The following is a 27,480-nucleotide window of genomic DNA, read 5'->3' on the forward strand; positions in this document are numbered from 1 at the left end:
CAAATCTGTAATCATTTAAATTCAGTGTTATCTTCCTGGAGGAAATAAAGCATTTGAACTACCCTAAATCAAACATCTAGGCAGAAAATGAAGCCAATATCTTAAATGAAAAGGCTTCTACATATGCATTAAAATCTCATCTCAAGCTTTGGAGAAGCTAAATAATCCACTACTGCAGGCTGTCTTCCTGCATTTAACTGTCTTCAGTTTGGATTATGAATAACTTTTATTCTAAATAATTTATAGAAATTCTGTATTCGCCAGAACAGTCAAATTCCTTGTCGGGCTATTTAAGAAGCAGCTGGAACTGACAATTGTAAACAGGGCCCAATTGTCATCTATCCTGTCAGCAAAGAAGAAGGAAAATTTTTCTTAATCGTGTGTTTAGATAGAAAAAAAAACTATCTGCTTTAATTTTAATATAAGAGAACTTAATATATTTTTTTGCTTTAATTTTAATATAAGAGAACTGTTCATATGAAGAAGGTCCCACTTGTTCCTCAGCAGTTGTGATCTCTGAGGACAGGTACATTTGTTTACAGAATCTTTTCCAAGTCGTGCACCACCTGGTGAACACATACATGCTGGACCTTTAAAAAAAATGTTGCCAACTATGCAACCACACAGAATCAGATATAGGTACAAATGTTACTCTGATCCAAAGAAATTCAATCAAGAATAAATCTAAATGTAACTTCTGACACGCTCAAAGGCCAATGTGAAACTACAAAACACCCAGTTCAATAAAGTAGACTAAAGCTTTTCTGATCATTAATACAGTAAGCTACACTTTTAGAAAGAGTATTCAAAGTTCTATGTTCACTCTTACCACAATTTTTTTTAAAAATCTCAGGATGTCATGAATGCCTATATTTTCACAAATTGAAAACAGAATTACTCAGACACTGGTGAGATAATCACAGGCATTTCTGTGTTTATTTGTATAGCATACATACAATTGGAGTTTTCTCTCCAACTTAAGAAAAAAAGGATAGTTCAAAATAAAAGGAAGAAGGCAGCATATCAATAAATTTTAAAAAGGTGAAAGAGGGGGTGGAGGAAAGAAAGGAGAAAGACTGGAAAAGTGTGAATACTCAGTGATGAAATAAAGCCACACTGCTTTCACGAAAACCTTTCCTAAACTAAAACTGATAGTAAAACTCATTCTTATCATAATAAAACAACAACGTTGTCATGCTGGCTGAATGGCCAAGGGCTACTCTAAAAGGAAATCATTAGTTCACCTGACAGTCTGAATGCCACTGCTATTTCCAGCCACTGGCCCAAATAACGAGTGGTCACCGCCATAATCATCTGAATCACATATATACAAGTAACCCTACAGGAACTGAGCAGGTTGCATTCATATAACAATAACAATTAAAAAAAAAAAAAAAAAGAGGTCCTAATTTTAAGAGACTTTAAGGGGTGGAAGTACTTGAAAGAGACTGGAGAGAAGAGGAAAATGTAATTATATTTTAATTGTTAAAAATATTGTTATATACTAAATCAAAACTGTTGTTCTTCTATTTTTTCTGCCGTGTAACTTAAAATCAGCTGCACTAAGTCCACAGTGTTCTAGAGTCTGAGCGAACTAAATTTCACACCTTCTTTAGTTTCTAAGATGCGGCGGAGCTCGACCCTTTCTTCGTCCATTACTCATGACTGACGATGTGGCTTGGCTGTGCAGCCCTAGCTTAGCGTGCTCCATAGAACACACTGAGGTTACAGAAATACAATGAAAGGCACCTCTCTCCACAGCACAGTTCCATCTCACAGCATGTTCAAAGACGCCACCACTCTTAGGCTATCTTCCAAAGTGACTGATTCCAAAAGAAAGCTATGTAGACCACATTGTAAAGGAAGCACCAGCACTAAAGAAAGATCTGTAAAAGTCATAATAAGTATCAATAGATACTTCTTATATCCCACTTCTAAAATACTCATATTCCACAGCCATTATTATTCATATTTGATCAAATATATCTGACTGATAATGCTGCAAAAATCTACGAATGTCAAAGTTGATTTTGTCTCCTGAAAAATAGTCTGATGAAAACTTGGTGAATGTTACCAATAATAAAGACAACTGCAAATAATTCTCTCACTCCACACTCGCCTGGGATTTAATCTGTTTCCCAAGGCAGATGAGTGCCTCTGGAAAAAGTAACTATCCCCTGTGGCAAGAAAACCACTCACTAACTAGTAGCATCACCACCTAGCCCTTATCTCTCTGTTTTCTCTGAATTAGTTACTCTGATAGAGGCTGTCAGAAATGACTAACTTAGGAATCTTCGTTATCTGAAGCACTCAAACCAAGGCTCAATAGAAATATCGCCAATAAAAAGCCAAACCAAAAGCTTGCAAACTTAAGCAACCATTAGCTTCAATTAGCAGTAAGTATGAACATAAGTAAGTCTGTCTGAAGACCAATATGCCTATGCTTACTTTCAGAAGATCCTTGGAGAAATCCCCACCTTCATTTACTCCTTGGAGATTCGTAATGAACTCCTGGCAGGTCATTTTCTTTCCAATATTCTGGAAAACAGAAAAATATCATAACATATTACAGAATTAAGATTAATTCTATAAATTCAGGTAAACAGAGTTAGTAACTGATTTGGTTTTTAACATGCATGCATGTCCGTGCATGTGTGTGTCACACAATAAAATTTTAGCATAAGAAAGTAAAATAGATGGTTTATTATCCTTTTTAAATTGTCATACTGTATAAATCACAAAGTTACATCAAACCTTTATTTTAACCTAGACAAAAATCTGCAAAATTATGCTGCCTTTATACAAGTGATATATAATATAGCTGAAACTTAAATCATGGATTAAAATGCCACTTCTGAGCGGAATTATACTTGTTTTTATTTCCTTACATGCTGACAAGTACAATTGAAGGAGTTGAGATGAATTCACTTTGAAGCTAACAGGTTATCTTATCAGCTAGCAGAGAAAATAACTCTGGAGTAAGAGAAACCGGAATTCAGGTTTACAATAACAGAAAGAGCCAGAATGTTAACACTATTTGAATCAGTTTCCTGAACTACAGTAGGACCACATGACACCTATATACATGGTGGCTGCTTTTATAATGAGCCTCTAAGCCTCAGGAAAGGGGACTTTTGATAATGCACAGAGAATATCTACCCCTTCCTTCTAAAGAGAGGTATTACCTCCATCTTCCAATGCAATAAGCAAACCTCAGGACAGCTCCTAAGTTACTTTACCTTTCAAAGCTGCTCACTTGAGAAATCTTAGAAAGATGCAGAAGGACCAAAAGTGCTCTGTCCCATGCAAGGAGGGACACAGACTGCAGAACACTGGGCACAGGGATGCTGCATCTCTGGCAATGAGCAGTGCAAATGAACAAAAGGTACAGTAACGCATGTCTATATACAGCAGTTTTAGGAGTAACCGTACGATTTCCAAAGCTATCTTATTGGTTCATAAATGGCAGGTGTGATTTGAACCACAGACGTTTAATTACTCAAGCCACATGCTCCCAAAAATGAAGCAGTACAAGTTCTTCACTGGTAGTTTTACACCAGTGCATGTGCCAGAGTCAGCTCCCAGAACACACCGCTTTTCTTCCGAGTAACTGATTGCTGCTTCCCAGTGTTCTACTCTCTAAGACTCATCCCACCCAGGCTATCTAAATATTTACAGTAAAAGTACTAAAATTGTTGTATCAAGACTCTTGCCTCTTCCATCAGAAAGTAGGCACAGATTTCTTATGAAAGACTGGATGCAGAGATTGACACTAAGCACAAGCCTTGCCAATCAAACTTATTCAGGTTATTTCCAATGAATAATGCCTGCATTTCTGAAGATTTGATGATTTTTTTTTTTATTTAAAGCACAGGAAGAAAATTTAATATTAAAATATGCTTTGCACTGGTGTAATGAAAATGACAAAAACTCAATTTTCATAATCCTTTCTTAGTCAACCAAGATACCTTGAGGTATGATAAATCATTTCAACATGATTTAGCAAGGACCAAGAATATCAGAAAAATGAATAATAACAAAGCAACTATGTCATTTAAAATGTGTTTAACAAAAATGTTTAAAGACTCAATTCAATCACTAGCCACACAAAAATGTGACAAAAATTCTCATAATCAAGAAATTAATATTTTTTAATTTAAACATTATTTAATTTCTAATCAACTATTAATAATTATTACTAAGTATAAAGCATCATAATATGTTGAATATGTAAAAACTTATATTTCATTTCATGTTGTAGTTATATTGCAAATAAGAATAATGATCCAGAAAAAAGAATTCTTCTAAGCATAAAAACAGAACACATGAGTAAACTTTACAGAAAAGCAGAGTGAAGCTATAAATTCAAGGAGAAATAAATGAAATAAAATGTGATTCATTTGGTGGATTTGGGCAAAGGATTGTGGGAACCTTCTGAAAATGATTCACCACTATGGCGGCTGATAATGAGATTTTTAATAAAAATCTCAAAAGTTAACATGAGTTTGGAGGAAGTTAGTTTCAGCTTTCATGGAAGACTGAAGAGTTTAAGATTTCAATGATGTGCCAGGAATAGCAAAAGAAGTAGAATTAGAAAGAGTTGAAAAGACAGGACTAACTTGATATAATCAGGACAAAACCATGTGTGGTGGTTTTAATATGTTTGGCCCATGAAAAGTGGCATGACTAGGAGGTATGGCCTTGTTGGAAGACGTGTGTCACTGTGTGGGCAGGCTTTGAAATCCTATGCTCAAGCTCCACCTAATGTGGAAGACAGTTTCCTCCTAGCTGCCACCATATCAAGATGTAGAACTCTGTTTTTCCAGTACCATGTCTGCCTGGACACTGCCATTCTTCCCCACCGTAATAATACTAGACTGAACCTGCAAAACTGTAAGCCAGCCCCAATTAAATGTTTTCCTTTATAAGCACTGCCTTGGTCATGGTGTCTCTTCACACAATGGAAACACTAGTTAAAACACCATGTAAAAAACAAAGATCTAGACTACAGTATCTCAGACAGTCAATGACAGGGCATTCCAGCTCTGTCCTGCCGTTGTGATACACCACTCTGACAAAAAGCAACTTATGGAAAGGAAGGGTTTACTCAGTTTATTCTTCCAGTTAATCGTCCATTATTCAGGGAAGTCAGTGCAAAAACCCATGGAAGGATGCAGAAAGTGTGGAGGAACACTGCTTCTAGGCTTACTACTTCCCTAGCTTTCTTCTGGTACTGCCCCACAGTGGGGTGGCCTTCCTGAACCAACAATCCCACGCAGTCATGGACACAAGCCCACTTGTACGCAAATTCCTCAATTGATGTTTTCCTCTCAGATGACTCTAGGCTGGGTCAAGTCGTTAAACCTGATACACAGGAGTTGGAAAATGTCACATTGATTCTGAAGGACATCCTACTACAAAGACAGACATCTGACACCACTGCACGTTGTAGATAAATCTGTGAGTCAACCCACAGGTCAAACTTCACTGTTAACTAACTGCAAGGAACTGCCAGAGCTACCCCAAATCGCAGCAAGCACTGGCCTGATTAGTAGGTAGTCTGGTGGTGTCCAGCATCCTGAAGCTGCTGTTTGACAAAGTTTCAGTGGACTGACCCTTCTGTGCTCTTGGTGGCAATTTACTACACACCTTGTGCTTGTGCTTATATTTCTCACCATTAAAGGCCTCTCTCCAAATGCTAGATCTGGGATTAAAAAAAAAAAAAAAAAAAAAAAAAAGCTGGTGCAAATAAGAACAAAAATGGGAAAAAAAACCAATTATATAGAATAATGGAGATTTCTTAAGAACTTATTTGTAAATATTTATTTATAAATATTTAAATCATTAATGAGTGCTATTATTAAGTGTGAGATAGAGGATTTGAGAAAATCATTAAAGATAAAAAAACTTAGGGAAATTATAGAAGCTGACAAACTGTAATTGAATCACTAGGTTTTTACGTTATAAGTGACCAGGATGGATAGGAAGAGACTTTGGTACAATTAACGACACCCTTTGTACCTTCAAGGCAAAAGGAAGTAGTTTTAGGGATCCTGATATTCTTCTATTTTTTATATAATTGTAATAAAGATAGGAATCAGATTGAAACAAGGGCTCATGACAAAGTCACAGAAGAAAACATTTTGGCTCAGAGAACTGCCTGCTTCCTGAACAGACTTGTCAGACCAGAACTTTTCTGATACTATAAAAAAAAAAAAAAAAAAAAAAAAAAAAAAAAAAAAGAAAGAAAAAAAAAAGAAAGAAAAAATAGCCTTTTCTCAAGCGGGGCTGCACAATACTTTAAGAATCAAAGAAAAAATGGTGATCTTGTAGCAAATGTAAAAGAAATATAGAGGAAGGAAAGGAAAAATTAAATAAGGGTCAGAAAGATTGAACTTCTGTAAGAAGTTTGATATACCAGGTAGTAGGAAATGACTTTTAATCTATTAATTCTGTGCCAAGCTGAAACAATCAAATCCAAATAGGGTCATTTGGTCTAGCATTTCTGTAACTGCAAGGCTTTACGACATCAGTCTTTTGTTTTTCAAATTGGATATTTTATTTACATTTCAGGTGTAATTTTCCCCCCACCAAGAAACCCCCATCTCATTCCCCCTCCTCCTGCTTCTATGAGGATGTGCCCCCACGTACCAAGTCCACCTCACCGCCCTTGAATTCCCCCATACTGGGGCATCCAGCCTTCACAGGACCAAGGATCTCCTCTCCCACCTAGGCCCTACAAAGCCATCTTCCCCTGCATATACAGCTGGAGCCATAGGTCCCTCCCTATGTGCTCCCAGGCTGGTGGTTTAGACCTTGGGAGCTCTGGTTGGTTGGTATTGTTGCTCTCCCCATGAGGCTGCCAGCCCCTTCAATTCCTTCAGTCTTCTTCTAACTTCTCCATTGGGGACACTGTGATCAGTTCAATGGTTAGCTGTAAGCATCTGCCTCTGTTTATGTCAGGCACTGGAAGAGCCTCTCAAGAGACAGGTATGTCAGGATGCTGTCAGCATGCACTTCTGGCATCCACAACAGTTTTGGCATTTGGTGACTGCACATGGGATGGATCCCCAGGTGGGGCTGTTTCCAGACAGAACCTCCTCCAGTCTCTGCTCCACACTTTGTCTCTGTACTTGCTCCCATGAGTATTTTGTTACTCCTTCTAAGAAGGACCAAAGCACCCACACTTTGCTCTTCCTTCTTGATGAGTTTCATGTGGTCTATGAGTTGTATCTTGGGTATTGCGAGCTTTTGGGCTAATATCCAATTATCAGTGAGTGCTTACTTGGGCACAGGAGAAAAGTTTCTGAACAGAACACCAATGGCTTATGCTCTAAGATCAAGAATTGACAAATGGGACCTCATAAAATTGCAAAGCTTCTGTAAGGCAAAGGACACTGTCAATAGGACAAAACGGCAACCAACAGATTGGGAAAAGATCTTTACCAATCCTACATCTGATAGAGGGCTAATACCCAATATATACAAAGAACTCAAGAAATTAGGCTCCAGACAATCAAATAACCCTATTAAAAATAGGATATAGAGCTAAACAAGAAATTCTCAGCTGAGGAATACCAGATGGCTGAGAAGCACCAAAAGAAATGTTCAACATCCTTAGTCATCAGGGAAATGCAAATCAAAACAACCCTGAGATTCCACCTCACACCGTCAGAATAGTTAAGATCAAAAACTCAGATGATAGTAGATGCTGGCAAGGATATGGAGAAAAAGGAACACTCCTCCATTGTTGGTGGGACTGTAAGCTGGTACAACCACTCTGGAAATTTTCTGGTGGTTCCTCAGAAAATTGAACATAGCATTACCTGAGAACCCAGCTATACCACTCCTGGGCATGTACCCAAAAGATGCTCCAACATATAACAAGGACATATGCTCCACTATGTTCATAGCAGCCTTATTTATAATAGCCAGAAGCTGGAAAGAACCCTGATGTCCTTCAACACAGGAATGATACAGAAAATGTGGTACACTTACACAATGGAGTATTACTCAGCTATTAAAAACAATGCATTCATGAAATTCTTAGGCAAAGGGATGGAACTAGAAAATATCCTGAGTGAAGTAACCCAATCACAAAAGAACACACATGGTATATGACACCAATCTTAAGGAAGAAGATATTGAGTCAAAAGAAAGTTGATTTTACCATAATGATAAATTTTAGTTCTCTTAAAATTGCTGTTTGCTTGCTTTGTTTCTCTTTCATTATTCTTGTGTAATTAAAAAAGACTTTAGAAGAAAATGTATTTTGAAAAGCAGTATAATCAATAAATAAAGTTTCTGAGAAAATGATTACCTGCTTCAAGCCCTGCCCTCAGCCTGGACTGGTCCCTGGAAGTAGTCATCAACAAAAAGACAAAACCCTGGCCCCGCAAGACTGTGTGAGCCCTCAAATAGTCAGGTGACTGTTAAATTTTTTAGCAATTAAGGTTTTTGTTGTTGTTGTTTTGGCTTTTTTTTTTTTTTTTTTTTTTTTTTTTTTTTTCCTGAAACAGGATCTTTCTGTGTAGCCCTGGCTGTCCTGGAGCTCACTCTGTAGACCAGGCTGGCCTGGAACCCAGAGATCCACCCTACATCTGCCTCCTAAATGCTGGGATTAAAGGCATTCATCACCACCACCCAGCTACAATTGAGTATTTTTAATTAAGGAACAGATGCTGGTTTGGGGATATATAGCTATTACAAACTCAATGATCTGCTGTATAGTATAAATATAACTCTGAAGGTTGAAAAATCGAAATATGAGTGAACCAGGTTTTTTCATAATCGATTCATCATGGCCTAGAACCAAAGCATACCTTTGAGGGGTGCCTGAGCGGGTAGTGACCGTTTGATATGTTGGGTTGATGTTTGGACCTTTTTTTAAACATAAACTATTCATAAAGGATATTAATATTCTTGTGATATCTTTGTTTTGATATCAGGTTAATAGTGTTCTCACAGAAGGATCTGAGAACTGCCCCTATTATATCTGTAATACACTTTATAACTACAGTCATGTAATGACTGTAGTTATTTCATTGTAGAGTTAGTTTCATTGTAGAGAGATCTTTCATTACGAAGTTAATGTGTAACAGTCTGTTCAGAGTTTATACTTCTTGCAAAGTTTCAGTGTATTTTTTATTTTACTTAAAATATCTAATCAGTTGACATGCAACTATTGATAGTATTTACTTAGCATTCTTCTATTTCTACAAAAATCAATCAATAATGATGCCCTCTCTTTCATACTGCATTTTGTAATATGAGACTTCTCATTTTTGAAAATGTCACTAATATGGGACTGCAGACGTGGCTCAGCAGTGAAGAACACTGATATTCTTCCAGACAACCTTGACTCACTTCCCAGCTACCACATGGCAGTTACAACAACTGTCTGCAACTTCAATTCCATGAGATTTCACACCCTCACACAGACATACATGCAGACAAAACACCAATGTATATTACATAAGAATAACTCATTACTTTTTTCAAAAAAGAAAACATCACTGATACTATAGAGTAAGCCCGCCGGGTGGTGGTGGCACATGCCTTTAATCCCAGCAGTTGGGAGGCAGAGGCAGGCGGATTTCTGAGTTCGAGGCCAGCCTGGTCTACAAAGTGAGTTCCAGGACAGCCAGGACTACACAGAGAAGCCCTGTCTCGAAAAAAACAAAACAAAACAAAACAAAAACTATAGAGTAAGCCCTTGACCTGTGAGTCCACTAGTTTTTATTGTCCTATTCTGTAATTCTGCCATGTTATTTTTCCTTTAGTTTCACTGGTTTTTATGTGCTATTTGTTCTAAATGGTTTAGATGGCTGATTTGGACTCACTCTTCCTTGCTGAATGGCCCATACAACAAATTTGCCATACAGCACTGCTATAGTTCTAACTTAAAAGAGATTTTAACATGGTTTTTATTTTCCATCTAAAATGACTTCTCTATTTCCTTTGTGATTTTTTTTCTTTGACCCACTGTTTATTTAGGAGTGTACTGCTTAATGCCCACTAATTTCCTTCAGTTCTTTATTATTCCATCCTATTTTATAGGGAATATACTTTGTATAGTTTCAATATTTTTATATTTATCAATTTGTTTTCTGCCCTCTTTAAGTGCCCTGTGTTTTGCATTTGGCCCTTGTTGTACAGGATGGCACAGAGATACAGATACACTCTGGGAAGAATACATAGGGTGGGTCTGAAGGCAATCAAGAGCAGAGGCCTCTGTTCTTTGTGGGGCTTACACATTCACCTATTTGGCACATGTCGGTCTTCAGCAGCCTTTCCCTCTCTTCCCTCCCTTCTCTCTCTCCCTCTCCCCATATCCTTTCTCTCTCTCCTGTCTCTCCTCTCTTGCCCTCTCCTCCCCTCTCTCTCCTCTCTCTCTCTCTCTCTCTCTCTCTCTCTCTCTCTCTCTCTCTCTCTCTCTCTCTCTCTCTCTGTGTGTGTGTGTGTGTGTGTGTGTGTGTGTGTGTGTGAGTGTGAAGCAGATCCTAAGTAGATTCATTCAGGAAAAGAGAGGACTGACTCCCAAGAGTAACATGGAAGGAATGTCTCTTATGGCCTTCTAGGTCAGCTTTATTACAGGCACGGTTGATTAAATCACTGCCATTAGAGGCAAGTCAACTTTGAGCCCTATTCTGTCCTACAAGGAGGGTAGGTACATATGGAATGGAAGATGAAAATCCCAACCTCTTAAAGGCATAGTCTCTTATAAACACCTCCATCCCCATTCTCTGGCTACCCAGTAAGCTACTATGGGTTATTTCTGAATAAAAATCATTATCATCCAGAAAACCCCAAGGGACTAAGAGCTCTCTATCAGAATCTCCGCTCTCTCTCAGAAAACAGCAAGTTTTAGGAGGTCTGTATCAGAAACTAGAGGTTGAAGATCCAAAGAACAAAAGGTTTTCCTAGGGTTGTGTGTGTGTGTGTGATACTATGCCTACAAAAGTTCTATTCCATGTGCCACGGGGGCGGGGGGGAGTGTCAAATACTGTTTTATTACAATATCCAAGGTGCCTATATTGATTCAAAATGTTACACCTTACTGGATTCTTTTATTGTTATAGAAATATCTTACTTTTTCTGTAGGAAAAGAATGCTATCTTGAAGTATACTATGCTGATAAAAGATGCCTTAATCTCTACTATTTGGAATAGGGAAGGAAACTTAACGTTTATTCTCTTATTGTGTATAGGACACACTATTTTGTCTAAGTCCTATGTTAAATGCTAAAGATTAAGATTTAAAATAGTTTAACAATCCTGGGAGTCCTTCCATTCCACCCTGTAGTGACTATCAGTAACTTGTTTAGTAACTTGTTCTGATCATTTTCTGATATTTAAGGAAATCTCACTCAATTTATTAGCTGGCCACTGGGCTACATGAGCAGAGACTCAGAAATCACATGAACAAAGAGTTTGCTAATGGCTCTAAATCATGCTGAGACATGATTTTTTTTTTTTAAGAATTATTTATTTATTTATTTAACAACCCTACTGAAGTTTTCCCTCCCTCCTCCTCCCAGTCCTCCCCAACACCTTCCCCATCATCAAATCCACTCCTCTTCTTTTTCTCTTCACAGATTGAAAGCCTCCTGTGGATATCAACCAGCTTTGGCATTTCAAGTTGCAAGAAGACTAGGCCTATCTTCTCCTATTGAGGCTAGATGAAACAGTTCAGTAGGAGGAAAGTCCCAAAAGCAGGCAACAGGGTCAAAGACAGCCCCTGCTCCTGCCGTTAGGAATCCCTCATGAAGATCAAGCTACACAACTGTAGCATGTGTGCAAAGGCCCTAAGTTAGAGCAATGCATGCTCTCTGTTTGGCGGGTCAATCTCTCTGAGACCTGACGAATCCAGGTTAGTTAAGTCTGTAGGATTTCTTGTGTTGTCCTTTTCTCTCTCTGGCTCCTAGAATCCTTCTCCCTCTTCTGCAGGTTTCCCCAACACCCTCCTAATGTTTGGCTACCGGTCTCTGCATCTGTTTCTGAGATAACAGTTATGCTTGGCTCCTGCCTGCAAGTATAATAAAATATCATTAACAGGTAGGCTCCCTCTCCTGGCATGGGGCTGCAACATGGTTTTAATGCTCCAGCTGGAAGTTTACTCCCTGAGTTCTGCTGGACTTCCTAGCTATGGAGCATCTTAAATTCAGGCAGAAGCTGTAAGCCTAGATACTCGCAGGTCTGTCTTTTTTTGGGCAAGTTAAGTTCTTCTAAGCCAAAACATGACCAGAAACATACCAGAATTTACCAGAGCTCCATTTGTGTATCATAGCCCTAAGTTTCCCTTCTACATATTTTGATATTTTATTTGTCACAACTTGTCACCCTCTGAAGCAAAACAATATTTAACAGCTGCCACCAAGTAAGTGCAGAGCCAGGGCAAAGAATGGCAAATCCCAGGAGTGAGCAGCTAGACAAATCATTGACAATCCTCTGGAAATGAGGCTTAGGATCACTCCAGGTTCCTGCACTAGCAGATACTCGTCTTCTGTTCATAGCTAAGGTGACTTGTAAGGCAGTTGGTTTTGAAGGCTGCTTCTCACAGAGCTAAAGGATGTAACATGGTAACTTTTTAGTTACAGTGCAATGTCTGTTTTGACATTAGATGTTTTCACTTAAATTCACTCTAGATTGCTACAAGCCTGGGGTTAATTTCCAGGGTCCTGAAAATAGAGACTCTCTCTTTCACTGTTCCCAATGTTGTAGTACAGCAGGTTTCCCTAGGTCCTTGCTTTGCAATCTGGAGATACTGTAGGATTTTTAGCATTCTTTAAAGAGACTTGTGAATGAAATCTTTAAAGACTATTGGGTAAGTGTGGTAACCTAAGCTTGTCAAGCTAGCACATAGCAGGTACAAACAAGAAGACAGGAGTTCAAGGCCATCCTCAGCCATAGAGGTAGTTCTTAGCTATCACATTTCACAGGATGCCCTGTCTCAAACAAAAGAAATTACTGTATAAAGAATCTTTTCTCAGTACACAGTATTTCTACTGTAAATGTAACAGCCATCATTTTAGGAACTATTGGCAGGCATTGTAACATTTTAGAGCAATATTAGAGTCTTTGGAGTCCTTGGTTTTGAAAAAATCATACTTAATTTTAAATCCATTTTTATTTTGATTATTCATTTAGTAGCCCCTTGGTATAATTTTCACGATGACTATACCCTTTCCACAGTGGTAATACAAATACCCATTGAACATACCTATGGACTTTGAAACTGCAATTGGGAATGACCTGTATATACCTCCAAGTTCTTCAACATTAGAATCAATTAAGCTTCAATAGAAAAAGTATTTACAATACTAATAAGATTAATATTATAATCAAGAGTATATTTGAATCTTAAGAGAATGATAATGAAAGATGTGTGTGGAAAATGTAAATGCTATCATTTCTATAAGGGATTAGAGATATCAAGATTGTAGCATATTCAGGAAGTAGAGGACTATAATCAATCCCCCGCCTGTGTAGAGGGTTGGCTGTGCCTTGAATTACACAGTATAGAAGCATAGTGCACATTGCGGATCAATTTTGCTTACCAACAGAGAAAAGAGCTAAGTAAGACATATAGCTTTCTTTGTATCGAAGACACCCAACTACCTCTTGGGTACCCGATGAAGTGAAAATTGTTATCACAGTCCTTTGTTGTCTTTCTCTGGCTTACTGGTAATTCTTCTAAGAAAGGTTTAGACATAAAGGTGAAAGCTTATGTCAGTCCATTTGAATTCTTACCAGCATGCATATTAGACATTTTCCCTTCTTTAAGCTTTCATAATATATTAATGGAGAGTTAATAAGTATCTTTCATCAAGAAAACTCATTTATGATAAAGTCACATGAATTTTAAAATATCACTCAAGCAAATACTGTCCACTGGGTAAAGCTACCTCTAGTTACTGACTTCGTATCTTAATGCTTATTAGGTATACAAAAGATACTCCTAAATTAGGATATTCAATTCATTCCTCTCCCGAGGCGATAGACAGAACACTTTGAAGAAGGGTGGGCCTCTCTGAAACAAGGGGTGGCCCACAACCTGTTTTCCCTTCCATGTGGTCAGTAAAGAATAAAAATCTAAAAGGTCTCCTGACTCATTTAGACATAAAGATGGATTTCTTCACAAATCTGCATGGACAATGTAGATGACTCCCTTAGAGAGAAGACTTTAATCCAAACCTAGAAAGTAAAAGTATCCAAACGGGAAATACCATTATTAAGAATTTTGTTTGAAACCTTCAAATATTATACAGGTCAAAATCTTAAATGTTTAAATGGTCAAGGTGCTATCTTTAAAAAAAAAGCATCAGACCTTATTAAAGGTTCACTAAATTGAAGACTATACTATACACTAATTATATTACTACTTTAAAATATATTTCTTTACAAATTATTTTATGTGTGTTTGTGAGTGGGTGTGTGGGTGTGGGTGTGATTTTATGTCATTGGTAACATCATTAGACAGCACAAGAGGGCACTGAATGGACTTCTATTGCTGTGATTAAACACCATGACCAAAAGAAAGTTGGAAAGGAAATTATTTTGTTGTTGTTGTTGTTGTTGTTACTGTTTCTTGGGGGGGGGGGGTTGGTTGGCTGGTTTCTGTTTAGATGTTTGGGTTCTTTGATTTGTTTCTGGGTTGGTTGGTTGGTTGGTTTTTCACTGTTCATCATTGAGGAAAGTCAGTGCTGCTTTCTGGTTTGCTCTTCATGGTTTTTTTCAGCCTCAGGCTGCTTTCTTATAGACCAAGGACTCAGAGATGTCACCACTGACAATGGGCTGGACCCTTCCCTAGCAATCATTAATTAAGAAAATATCCTACAGGCTTGTTTGCAGCCTGATCTTATGAAGGCATTTTCATAATTGAGGTCCGCTAGTTTCAGATGTGACTTTAGTTTGTGTCATGTTTACAAACACAAATCAAATTAGCCAGTACATAGACTTAAATAGGGGGTTGTGAGCTGCCCACTGTGAATGCTGGAAACTCAACTCATGTCTTCTGAAAGAACAGAAAGTGCTCTTAATAGCTGAGCCACTGCTCCAGCCCCTAAAATAGATTTCGTTTAACAGAAGAGTCTTTTCTCTTGTATCTTTTAAAGATGCGCTAATTTTTTTAGTGGAATCTTTTGAATAATTTGTTTTCCAAATAAATGAATTTAAATGTGTTAGACCAGTTCTGTTTCAAACTGTAACATAAGAGAACATTCTAAATCACACCTAATTATGTTGAGGGAAGGAACACCTGAACTGTAGATAGTTATAATTGAGACTTTTTTTTAAAAAAATTATCTAGCCATGTATCTATCTATCTGTCTGTCTACCTATTTGTTTGTTTATGTATAGGAGGTGGGGGGGGGAGAGAGAGAGAGAGAGAGAGACAGACAGACAGACAGACAGACAGACAGACTAGATTTTGTCCTAGAGTTAAAGATAGATGTGAGCTGAGCTGTCATACAGATGCTGGGACTTTGACCTCAGGTTTTCTGTAAGAATAAGTGTTTTTAAACACAGAACTTTCTCTTCAGCCTTTAAAGAAGTCTTAGACAAATTCTATAAATTTCTATAAAGAATCCGACAGCTAATATTTCAGACCTTGCAGACCACATGTTCTCAATAACAACTGCTCAACATTGTCATCACTACATAAAGCTTTTTATAAGTAGGCGTCGGTGTGTTCCAATAAAACTTAATGCCCACACACCTGAGATGAACTTTTGCCTGTGGTTACTATTTTGTCCACCTGTGGCCTAATATGAGCTAGCATTGAAATAGATGAAACTCCTAATTGCAATTTCAGGTTTTCCCTTAGTTCATAGATTTTCTTCCTCCACTCCACTAGAAAAGCAGTTACAAACTGTTGTGCTATACTGCATGAAACTGGGGGAAACAGAGACTTTTGTTCACAAAGCTACCCAAGCTCCAACTAAACAAACCAATACTGTTCCTGATCAAAACTATGGAACCTTCTATCAAGTTTCAACTCTAATCTAGTAGTCTCTGACCTAGAGGGACCAGTAGAGCTAGAACTCTCAATAAATTACCTTCCATGAAAGTGCACCACAGAATAGATTCCAAATTAGGGGTTGAAGAATTAAGTAGAATGACCATGAAATTAGGTTCAGTAGTGTTAAGAGCTGGAGCTTTGTGGAAAGCATGCTTTTGGAGAAGCTAACAGCTCTCTCACTGTCTCTGGGTACAGCCCAGCCTCATAAACCTTGAGCTATTAGAACACAGCCGGCATAGCCTCCCACACAATCCCACCTCCTCCAACATGTTACAACACACGAGGAAAAGTACACTACTGACTTGGTAATCACTTCAGCAAAGTAGCCCTGCCATACAGTGCTGCTTTTGCTCTTGTTTGTCTGCCTCTCTATCATAGAAGTGGATTGTGTTCTACTGCCCTCAGGTGTCCATCTTTTTAGATGCACCACTGGAGGACAAAGTGGAAGCCTTTGAAATTTCAAATCACTCTCTCAGACAGCCCTGGCCAACAATTCAAAAGAGGGCTTCTCATGTCTGGTACTGGGGTTTTTCTTAAGTGGTCTTTAGCTCTTTGGGGAGTTCTATTAGCCCAGATGAGAAAGTTCATTAAAACTATATGCATACATATACACTTAATTATGTGCCTTAGTGTTTTCTAAAGAAATTGTGGTGCCTGAGCCTTTTCAGCTATCAATACTGCTATTCTATCTCCTTCCTCCTCTTCCTGTGTTTACCTCCCTCTCCTGTCCCTAGGAGGTTCCCTGTCACCACGTCTCTTATCAGGTTCCTTGTATCCCACTTTCTGCTTTACCCTCTTCTAGCCTTCTTCTGTATTTACCTCCCTGCCCTTCTTTAAGAAGGTCCCCATTTCTATTTCCCCAGTCAGATCACTACTATACAAGTAACATTATATTGACTCAATAGATTATATTCATACATATATACATACATGCATACAAAAACAAACTATTTAAATAGAGGCCATGGGTTTGAAGGGGACTGGAAGGGAAGTATGTCGGAGGATCTGAAGGAAGGAAGGTGAAGGAACAAACATAATTGAATTATAATCGCCAAAGTAAACAGATTTTTTTAAAGCAGGAATCTACAGTATGAAGTGCCTTCTTTCAGAAACTACAATCATAGATTTAAGAGGCTGATATTCCAACCAGGAGCTGGTGGTATATACCTCTTTTAAATCCCAGCATCTGGTAGGCAGAGGCAGGCAGATCTCTATGTTTGAGGCCAGTCTGGTCTACAAAGTAAGTTCCAGTATATCCAGTTCTACACAGAGAAATCCTGTCTCAAAAACCATTAAAAAAAAAAAAAAGAAAATCCAACATTAAGGATAGGTGCAATCTTGGTGGGGTTTTCTGCACCTCTCCTGTAATATATTGTCACTGAATGTGGTAAAAAGACATCATGTACTGTGTGAGTTTTCAGTGCTAGGGTCCTTGTTCCAGGTTTTAATAAGCTCTGACCTGTTTTGTTCTAATACTAAAAGTATTTACTGTTTCACTCATATTCTCACAAGTGTCCACAAAAGAATTCTAGGAGCTATATAACTTTTGACATATTGCAACAAATTAAGTATAAAAGCAAACACAAAAATCTAGCTGTCCTCTATTAGTTCAAATAGTAAAATGATTCACAAAAATGTAAATGCTACTATTTCCACTACATTTTCTCAGAACATAAAGTGTAATTCGTGATTATAAAAACTATGTTGTTCATTTAGTAGGCTTTAATGATCAAATAATGACTTTAAAGTTTCATTAGACTCAACCCTTGATGTAGAATGTAGTAAAACACACCAAAAAAAATTTTTTTTAAAAATGTCTGTTTGGGTCTTCAAAGATTTTAAGAATCTAAATACACTCTAAATTAGTGAAATGTCCAAAGTATAGATTTTACCAGCATATAATTAGAACACTATGGGTTTTTTTAATGTTGAGGAAATAAGACACATTGAAGTCTGTCAAAACAGAATGATTGTATTTTCCTTTTAACTTGGCTGTCATGGGAGGAAACAAGGTGAGGCATGGAGAGCAGAGATCCGTCCAGCTTCCAATGACAGTCTTTATTCTTATCCTTCTCTCCAAGGCATGGACGGAGGGAGGGCGGGAGGGAGAGAGGGAGGGATAAAGGTGACAAAATGAGGTTCACCTATCTTTCTTATTGCACAAATATAAAAATTCACAAAGCTAAATAATGCTGAAGTAATGTACTAGATAGCTCCTCTAAGAGCACTAAATGATCCCACTGACTCCAGACATAACCGCTGTGACATATTTTATTCATGTTAATCTGTTCTCAATCTGGGAGTAACAAACTTAAACTGAAGTGAAGAAGCAGAGGAATGGAAAAGGTTTCCTTTTCAGAGGTCACAGAATGGAATGAAATTGACTAGTGCATAATTAAACGCTCACACTTACAGATTCATTCCTATTAAAATTTACACAGTGGCCAATACAACAGTGAGAGAGGCACTGTATACTAAAGGTCATTCTAAAATTTAAAAATTTCAAGCTATGACATTTTTCTGTAAAAGCATTCCACAGCTGAAAGCTGGATTCTCTGTATAGTCCATATACACTCTTTCTGGTAATAGGTATTTTTAACACATAACAATGGTGAAAACATCTCAGCCAGAAATCCTCAATACTTTCAGATCTGTGCATATGGGGCTTCTGTGGCCTTTCAGCATTGGTGAGAAGTCCCACATGATGAGTGTGGCTGGGAACTCGAATCAAGAGAAAAGGCATAACGCGCCATACGCTATCAGTTCTCAACCTGTGAGTCAAGGGGTTTCATATCAGATATTTATTTTATAACTCATAACAGTAGCAAAATTATAGTTATGAAGTAGCAACAAAGTAATTTTCTGCATGGGAAGTCACTACAAAAAGAGGATTACTGAAGGGTCACAGCATTGGGTAGGTTGAGAACCACTGCCGTAAGGGAGAAGAGACAATACGGAAAGGGCTGACTTAGCAGAAACGACACTCACAGCTAATGTCCTTTATTAGACTTACACCTTGGGATAGGTCCATAGCAGAGGACGCCAAAACTACAGGGCAGCATAGAGAGGAAGACAGAGGGAAGCTAGGAGGTAGGACTGTAGGCAAAAGGCTCCTAACAATAATAAGTATAGATAGAGAAACTGCCAAGGGCACGGAGTACGCATGGTTTATCGTCTTTATGGAGGGCTGTTAAGCCTTTGCATGGAGAACTGCTGGGAAGTGGAGAATTGGTCTTCATGAGCGTTTCTCGTGCACTAGTGAGTGACACACACACATGCACATACATATGGGCTGCATTCATTGGACTTGTGCGTTATCAGGGACAGAAAAGGAAGCCATGAAGTTGGGAGGGTGATGTTGTTGGGGAGAATAATGGAAAGTTGGAGGTAGAAAATTGGGTATGGATCATTGGGTATGGATCATTGGATACCTGTGTGAATTTTCATGAATGAAGGAAAAGCAACTTGATCAAAGAAAATAAAAACTACTGTCTTAACTAAAAACTTTACAGTTGTCTTCCAGTACTGCAAGTAAGCCAAATAATGATCTACCATTTAAATCCCTACAAAGTCATCCAATAATTCACTTCACTGGCTGCAAAAGAAACTCACTGCTCTGAAGGAACTCTTCCTAGATTTTAAGACTAGTCTGTTAAAAAATGTACACTTAGTTCTTTCTTTTCCAAACAATATAGTACTTTTATCAGGTTGTACCTTCTGTTTAATTCATATCTTAAAAGCAAACACAAGATTACACCTCATGTTAAACAGTGACCATAGGGAGAAAACTCAGTAAGCCAAGGACAGGGGATCTGTATGGGAACCAATGAAGGCAGGAGACGCTTCCTCTTTCTACTACAACATGGTGAGTGGATCCACCAATACTGACGAGCACTGAGCAACGCTGGAAAAAGTTGCTGTTGAAAACCACAGACAACAACATTAAATAGTAAACTCCTGACACAAATTTATCTAAGTACCTTCCTCGCCACAGACTCTAATCATGTTTGTAGTTTGGACAGACACTGGGTTGCATATTTCTTGAGATTTGCTAACTATGGATTTGACCACCAATGTTCATATTATTAGCTCATTCTTCATTGCAAGTCACGTCTGTGTTTAAATTCCTGTCCCCAGTCACCATTGTCATCACCATGAGGTAACCAGTCCTATCTAGTCTCCTGCCCCTGCCACCTGTCTTCAGACCAGGCAATAATCACACTGGTTGGCAGGGGAAGGTACATGGGGAGGCTGAATATGCTTCAAATATAGGAGAACTAGTTACTCTCAGCCAATAGAACTCATCTTAAATTTTATTCACACAGAAATGATAAAACGTATTCACTTATGTAAAATCCTTATATTTATAATATTTCCAGTAAAGACTAACCAAAAATGTCAATCCTACTTCCACATTCCAAGCAATTTTAGCATGCTTAGTACTTAGTACTATAATCCAGACATTTATCTAAGTATGCAGACATTTAATAGCATATACCTTGCAGTTGATTAAACATTAAAAGGGGGATTACTGAACAAGTCAGCCATGTTATCACAACTACAAGGTATTTACATAATCTACAAGAACACTCAGATAAGTACAAACAAGATACTGTTGCTGACATAATGACAAACCATTCACTGATATTTAAAAGCAGACAGTAAAGAACAACAATAGATTTGTCTGAAAACAAGTGTAAGTGTGTGTGTGTGTGTGTGTGTGTGTGTGTGTACACTTCATGTTTTTCTTTAGCCTATTTAATGGGGCCTAACTGTACCTCAATGTGAATTTTTAAAGCCTTGATGATGTTTTTCTACAACTGTTTCTGGATTACCTGCTAAACATGCCATTAAATCTGATTAATGGCAACCAGCCTAGTCACCAATGATATAGGAGCATTGACTAAACACTTTTCTCATTGCTAACGCCTGCCCAAATGGTACAGAACCTAAAACAGTATAGGAATACTATTGGTATTTGGTGAGTGAGAGGATACACAAACAAGATAGAGAAGTGTTGCCGCATGTAATGTGGAGCTGCCTCCTAGAGGTTGTTAGATTAGTATTCATTCCATTATCTTAATAGTGAAAGCAGCAGGATGAACAAGGATCCATACCAGTGCATTTGCAGAGCATCATTCTTAAAGGAAAGACTCACAAAACCAAGCCAGGGGGGGAAAAAAAGCCCAAATCAATTAATCTTTCCAGTTAGCCCGTCCCTGTAGAAGGCATGAGGGCAAGCTGGATTTAGCATTTCTTAGAAAGTCATGCTGCTGTGTTGCTGCTATGGCACGATGGTACAGAAGAGGAGGGAAATGGCTCATTAGTTTACCCACAGGGTTATTCTGGCACTGGAGCAGGCAGGAGATGGTGATGGTCTATGCAGTATAGCAGTAAGGCAAAAGGAAGAAGCAAACACTAGAAAGAACTCACTCATCTTCTGAATGATTCAGCCTCAGAATGGCCATGCTAACCAGTCACACACAGACTAGAATAGACCAGGCAATTATGATGCAAGAAATCTACATCCAGAATTATGGACACTTACCACCTAGAAGGAAAGTTTATTTTTAAAATAAATCCAGAGAGAAAAATAAGGAAAAAAAACACATTTTCAGATGGTTAGTTTTTATGATAGCATCTATAGATTCTAAGATTTATTATAGTATGAACTGTATAATAGAGAAAACTGTTCCTTAAAACCTGAACACTTGTCAGCCCTAAGTACATAGCACATACTTTTACACTCTCAGCCAAGGCTGAAAACTAACTACCACCGAAAATACAAGCCAGGTAGTAATCTAGAGGAATTTACTATAATTACAATTTTTCTCTTTTTATTTCAATTACTTGCTACTTTAGACAACTGCTAATTGTCTATATTTGGGACAACTAAAGGCAACATTAAAATATCTTTCATCCTAGGCGTCAAAGGAAATGTAATAATGTATCTGTTTGCTTGCTCTCTTTGCTTACCAGTGTGCCTCTATGTTGCCCTTGCTGGCCTCAAACTCTCAAAGCTCCTCCCTCAGTTTCCCAACTTCTGAGATTACAAGAGTGTGCCCATGTCCAATGCATGCTGCTTTATTAAACTTCATCCTCAAGAGGTCTGAAGCTGGGATTGGACAGATGGTCTAGCCCTCATGATTCTGCAGCTGTGGTGACAGACCAGAATATCCACAGTGTGTCTGCATTCAACCACAGTGGGTGATTTGAATAAAAATCAGACATCCATACTTGCTGCTTTATTTCAAATTATTATGAGCAGTAAGATGCAGGCTTAACTCAAAGCATCATTAAAGCATTACTAGCTCATTTAAAGCAATCCAGGACTTAACAGAAATAAATATCTCAAGCCCAACAACTTTACATTGTATGATAACCTCAACATGTTTCAACGAGAATGAAGTATTCCTACATATTTCCATTATCAGACAATTCTTAAAAGATGATAGATACACAACCATTTTATGCTGATGAGACTTGAAAAGCACCTATATGTAGAGGCTTCTTTATGCTCAAAGTCACTGGATAGGTCAATGTTACATGGGCACACCTATCCTTGAAATGACTCTTCTTGACAAAAAAGTTAAGCAAACAAAGTATGAAGTGAAGGGAAAGAAGGGCAGGAGGTACCTATCACCACAGAACTCACAGAACCATGTTGTAAATACACCTATTGTCTGCCCCTAGCAAGGGAGAGGACAAGCTATGGTCTGGTCTTCCACTTAACCAGATGGAGAAATGCTGGATTCAAACACTTCAAGGTGCTCACTTAGGGAATTGTAATACCTTCACTTCTGTGTGACATGCTATTATACTAGTATCCAAGAAGTGTTCAGGAAAGTTCTAGACTCTTGATGGGCACGATTTCTGGACACATGGTACATGTCTCCAGTCCAACAATTTATTTTAAACTAACCTCCAAATATGGCAAAAGGGAACATCTGAGTACTTTTAGATATGTTAAGATTATATTAACAATATGATCTATTATTCATGTTCCCCTTCTCTTGGCTGCTGGGGGAACCCTTTGTCCACCTCTGATAATAGCTAGTGCAACTGGGAGATGCCACACACAGAGCTCCACCTAGTTTCTTCACAGAGAAGCTCTGCAGTACCGAGAGAACTGTGTGATCAGGAAAACTGGAACAGATGGCTGCTATACAGTAGTCATTTTCACATACTGTATAAGATCATAAAGTAAAATATATTATGTCAAGGGCTGAGACTTTGAAAACTTGACTTTGCTCTTCAAAAATACATGAACCTAGAACTATTCTAAATAAATATAAATTAGTTTATATTTACTTAAAATAGTCTCATTTTCTCAAAGGTGCAGTTGATAATTAAAATTATAAAAATTTCATTTCTATTAGAGGTAATAGTTTATAAATTATAAATTTATGAGGAATATACTTTATTTTAAACAGGTGATGAGATAATTGGCTTTGTGATGGGTTTTATCTTGATATTTTAGCTAGTTAATAAAACAGGTAAATTGAAGAATTCAAAAAAGACAAAATTGTTATACCTATTAAAACTTAAATCACAATTTCAGTTCTAATACATTATCTTCCCAACATTATATATCAACCGTTAGAATACTAGCTAAGAAATGACAAAACAAAATCTCAAGTAAAATTTCTGTCTGCCATCTGGTGGAGAAAGATAAAACAGAACACACATGTTAAAAACATACCAGGCAACTACAAAATACAGTTTGTTTTTTAATTTACTCCCTGCACTAGCTTGTGGAATGAATGGGATTTTTTTTTCTTGAAAATAGATTGTATTTATCTGCTTGCTATGGGAATGCTCTATACAATAAGGCAAGGGGAGCAGAGGAAAATATGCATAACCACAGACACAGAGGCAAGCTTGTGGTGCTGCAGCTCGGGGGGATGGCATCGCAGGCATACACTTACATGGCCATGCAGGTCTGTGTTGAGGAGCATCATAGCACAGGTAAGGCAATGAACTCCATCTGCAAAAAACAGGGCCTACTGTTAGCATAGTACATACCAAGGCCTTATAACACGGTGCTGTACCAGACATAACTACCTTTGTTTGGAACGCATAAGGGGATGAGTTTAATTATAAACTTTCAATGTGGAAAGTTGAACTCTTTTATTGATCAATCAGTACCAGCTCTCTGACGAGCAATTTGGCATTACATGTGCACAGACTGTATCAGTGTCCTTTAACACAGCGACTCATCTGGGGCTTTACAGTAAAGAAACAATTGAGGATCTACATAAATACAAAAACACAGAGACAAACATTGTTCATCATGGGACACCGGTGACTCTCCAGAAACAAACGATAATACTGAGGACATCAGGAATGTTGTACAGGAACATGGGCTAAAGTAAGTGGAAAGACACTTAATAATCAGTATGAGAAACATACTGTGTGCAGTATGCTTCCATTAAGTATGAATATTTCTAGAAGAATCCATCAAAATATCTGGATGATAAACATTTCATTTGATCTATATTTTCCCAATTTTCTGGGGCTTATGGTATCAAACTAAAAATAAATCATTTAATACTTAAAATATACAGATAAAAAAAACATATTTTTACAACACTCTTTAAAGGCCGCATTTAGATAGAACTTCCCCCCTGGGGTGTTATGGATGAACCCAAAAGTAAAACACTGAAATATTCTGGGGCGATTAAAAAATTAAATATTCACAAAAATGTGGCCAAAGCCTGAAATAACATTTCATACTTAAATGAGATTATCATTTTCATCTTACTTTATACAATAAAATAAAAAGTATGCATAGCTAAACACCTTATCTCCAAATATCAGAGTTAGCTTTTCTCTTTACTAATTCTGAACCCAAGTATAACAAACAGATGTAAATAGTTTTAGATAAAGTGAAAACTGTATTAATTTATGCCAAATACACAAAAAAAGACAGCTTGTTTTGAAAAGCAAATGTTTTACTTTAGTAGGTGGTTTTCCTTCTATGTCTTTATTTATGCTGAACAGCATATTTATTCCCATTTGTTTATCATACATTCAAAACGAACTCCTGGAATTACTGTACAGCCAACACTCAAACACCATCAGCGAGAGGAAGTGCAGACAACCCCCACACGCCTTACTGTGTGCAAGCATGGTAACATTTCACACCTCCAAGTGTAATGAAAACAACCTTCTACCACTTCTTAGCTTCTCTCGTTGGTGATGACCCGGTGATATAAATGGTCCAAGTAGTACCAGTTTCCACACAAGGATATGATATTAACGATCAATGCTGAGCTCACTAGCTGCAGCCTGAGGGAGTAGGGTGAGCAGGGGCATTGGTAACTGGCAGTCTCTATTCCTTGTCCATCTTATCAATTTATACCAGAATTAATACATTTTTGAGAAACTTCCCATTTAAAAGTAAATATGCCTTCACTTAAAACCGAAATTATTCATGTCTACAGTACTTTAGATAGAAACAGACTCTCTTTTTGGGTAGAACTGTTGTTAAGAACAGTTAAATATTATTTTACACTGTATAAACAGTGCCACAAACAAACCATAGTTCATTAAAGCCATACGTGAAAAGCAGCTATAAGGATTTTCATTAATATCAAACAAGAGCACCGAAGATTTGGCAAAGCTCCAATGAGATACATAAATACACAAAAGCTATCACTGAGCTAAACACACATGAGTTTCAAGATGTATAGGGATAGAATATAAGAAGTAAGAAGACCAATAATGTATTACAAACTGCTTTGCACATAAAATTCCTGAGTGGCAAAGCTGAGCATAAAAAGACAACATAAATAAAGCGCACTGTCATACTATCAATGTTTTAAAAGAATAAAAATAATTATGAAAACAAAAATATGTTGCCATTAAACCTTCCTTAAAAAGATAATGACATGGAAAACTAAAATGAAAGGGAAACAGGAGGAAATAAAATTAATGATATCAAATTGCATTTAAATAAATGAACGAGGAGGTAAATTAAATATAACTTGTTTTTTTACAATAAAATAAATACAACAATAAAAATACAACTTTTATAATAAGGAAAATAACCACAATCATAAAAAACTTGCAAGCTTTCCATTACATTACCTTTTGAGGTGATAGTGTCTGGATTACAAGAAAAATATCTATTGGAGAAATGTATTAATACTCTCTCACGCTCCTGGGTTTCTCCCACAAGAGAAAATGCTTTTAAAAAATACCTGAAAAAAATAATAAAGGAGAGAAATGTTTGAGATGTTTACATTGTAATATTTGACAATTGACTTAGAGAAATGTAAAGAATTAAACAATAACACTCTACAATCATTTCTCCCTATTCCCTAAACCATTCACTAGATGGTTACTCAATAAGCACACTGATATTTAAATGCCATAACAGTGTGCCTAGGAACAATGTCTCAGCAAGGAAAAGCTTGCCACACATGCCTGAGGACCGGAGTGTGGATTTCCTGTGAAAAACAGGATTTGGTAGCATGTGCCTACATTCCTAGAACTCCTACAGAGAAGTGAGTTCAAGACAGAATTGCTCAGAAGTTCACAGGCCAGCTACCTCCAGGACTCAACATAATAGCTAAAACAAAAATGGAGGCCTGCCTCAAAGACAATGTGGTCAGCAAGAAGTATCAAACTGTCCTCTAATTTCCATGTTTGCTGTAGCACATGCATGCCTGTATTCACCTAAACACTTCGAATACTATACCTACTTATCTACACACACACACACACACACACACACACACACACACACACACACCCCCCACAGTAATAATAAAATAAAACTAAGCTATGAGATATGTCAGGGAAAACAGAAAGGCTAATAGACTAAGCAAGCCTGAGCACCACAGGTGATTTGCAATTGCAACTGTTGAATAGTTGGTCTTAAAAGATCAATCAAAAACTTAAAAAAACTAGACAGAAACATTAATAACTCAATGCATAATCATACCAGTTATGTGTTAAAGTCCCATATCCTAGGGTTCTTTAGCCAGGTAATCTCCACATGTGGACTTCTAAAATGTCAGCTGCCCTGCTCCATACACAGCCGATGTGTGTTCATTTATTTTGCCTGTTTTCACATCATCATTGGTAGATACATGAGAAGGAAATTGGGAAATAAAACCTTACCTGTTCCTTATAGCAAGCAATATGTTACATATAAAAATCATTTAATTCTTTTAGGAATTCTTAGTATCATAAACTTTGTGCAATAAACCTGACTTTTGTGAAAATTCTGTTTTCTTTCTTACTTGAGATTTGTACTTCATTATCCTAAAGCACCCTGATCACTATTTCTCTGGAACTTTTGAAATAAGCACGTAACAGCACAAAGCAAAGATTTCAATCATCCCCCTATCTTAGATGGCTTCGTTAACTAACCAAGAACAGCCTGCACGCTGCTCCAATATAACCACCATCCTTCACCGCCAGGCTTTTGTTATCTGAATTGTAAAATTC

General features: G+C 37.5%; 1 protein-coding gene across 15 annotated transcripts in view; it reads right to left on the reverse strand.

Moving 5' to 3' along the window:
* Positions 1-27,480, reverse strand: part of Psd3 (pleckstrin and Sec7 domain containing 3) — a 515,401-nt gene that overhangs the window by 178,525 nt on the left and 309,396 nt on the right. For 14 of the 15 annotated variants that reach the window (XM_076914230.1, XM_076914229.1, XM_076914231.1 and 11 more), the window contains 3 exons: positions 26,113-26,225; positions 23,949-24,007; positions 2,449-2,538 (listed from right to left, as the gene is read on the reverse strand). In XM_076914230.1, coding sequence (XP_076770345.1) covers positions 2,449-2,538; positions 23,949-24,007; positions 26,113-26,225 — 262 coding nt within the window. Of the gene's footprint in view, positions 1-1,741; positions 1,887-2,448; positions 2,539-23,948; positions 24,008-26,112; positions 26,226-27,480 lie in introns of those variants that run through there. The other variant, XM_076914239.1, reaches the window with a different exon arrangement.

This window comes from Arvicanthis niloticus, chromosome 16 (assembly GCF_011762505.2).
Source record: "Arvicanthis niloticus isolate mArvNil1 chromosome 16, mArvNil1.pat.X, whole genome shotgun sequence".
In the NCBI taxonomy this organism is placed as follows: Eukaryota; Metazoa; Chordata; class Mammalia; order Rodentia; family Muridae; genus Arvicanthis; species Arvicanthis niloticus.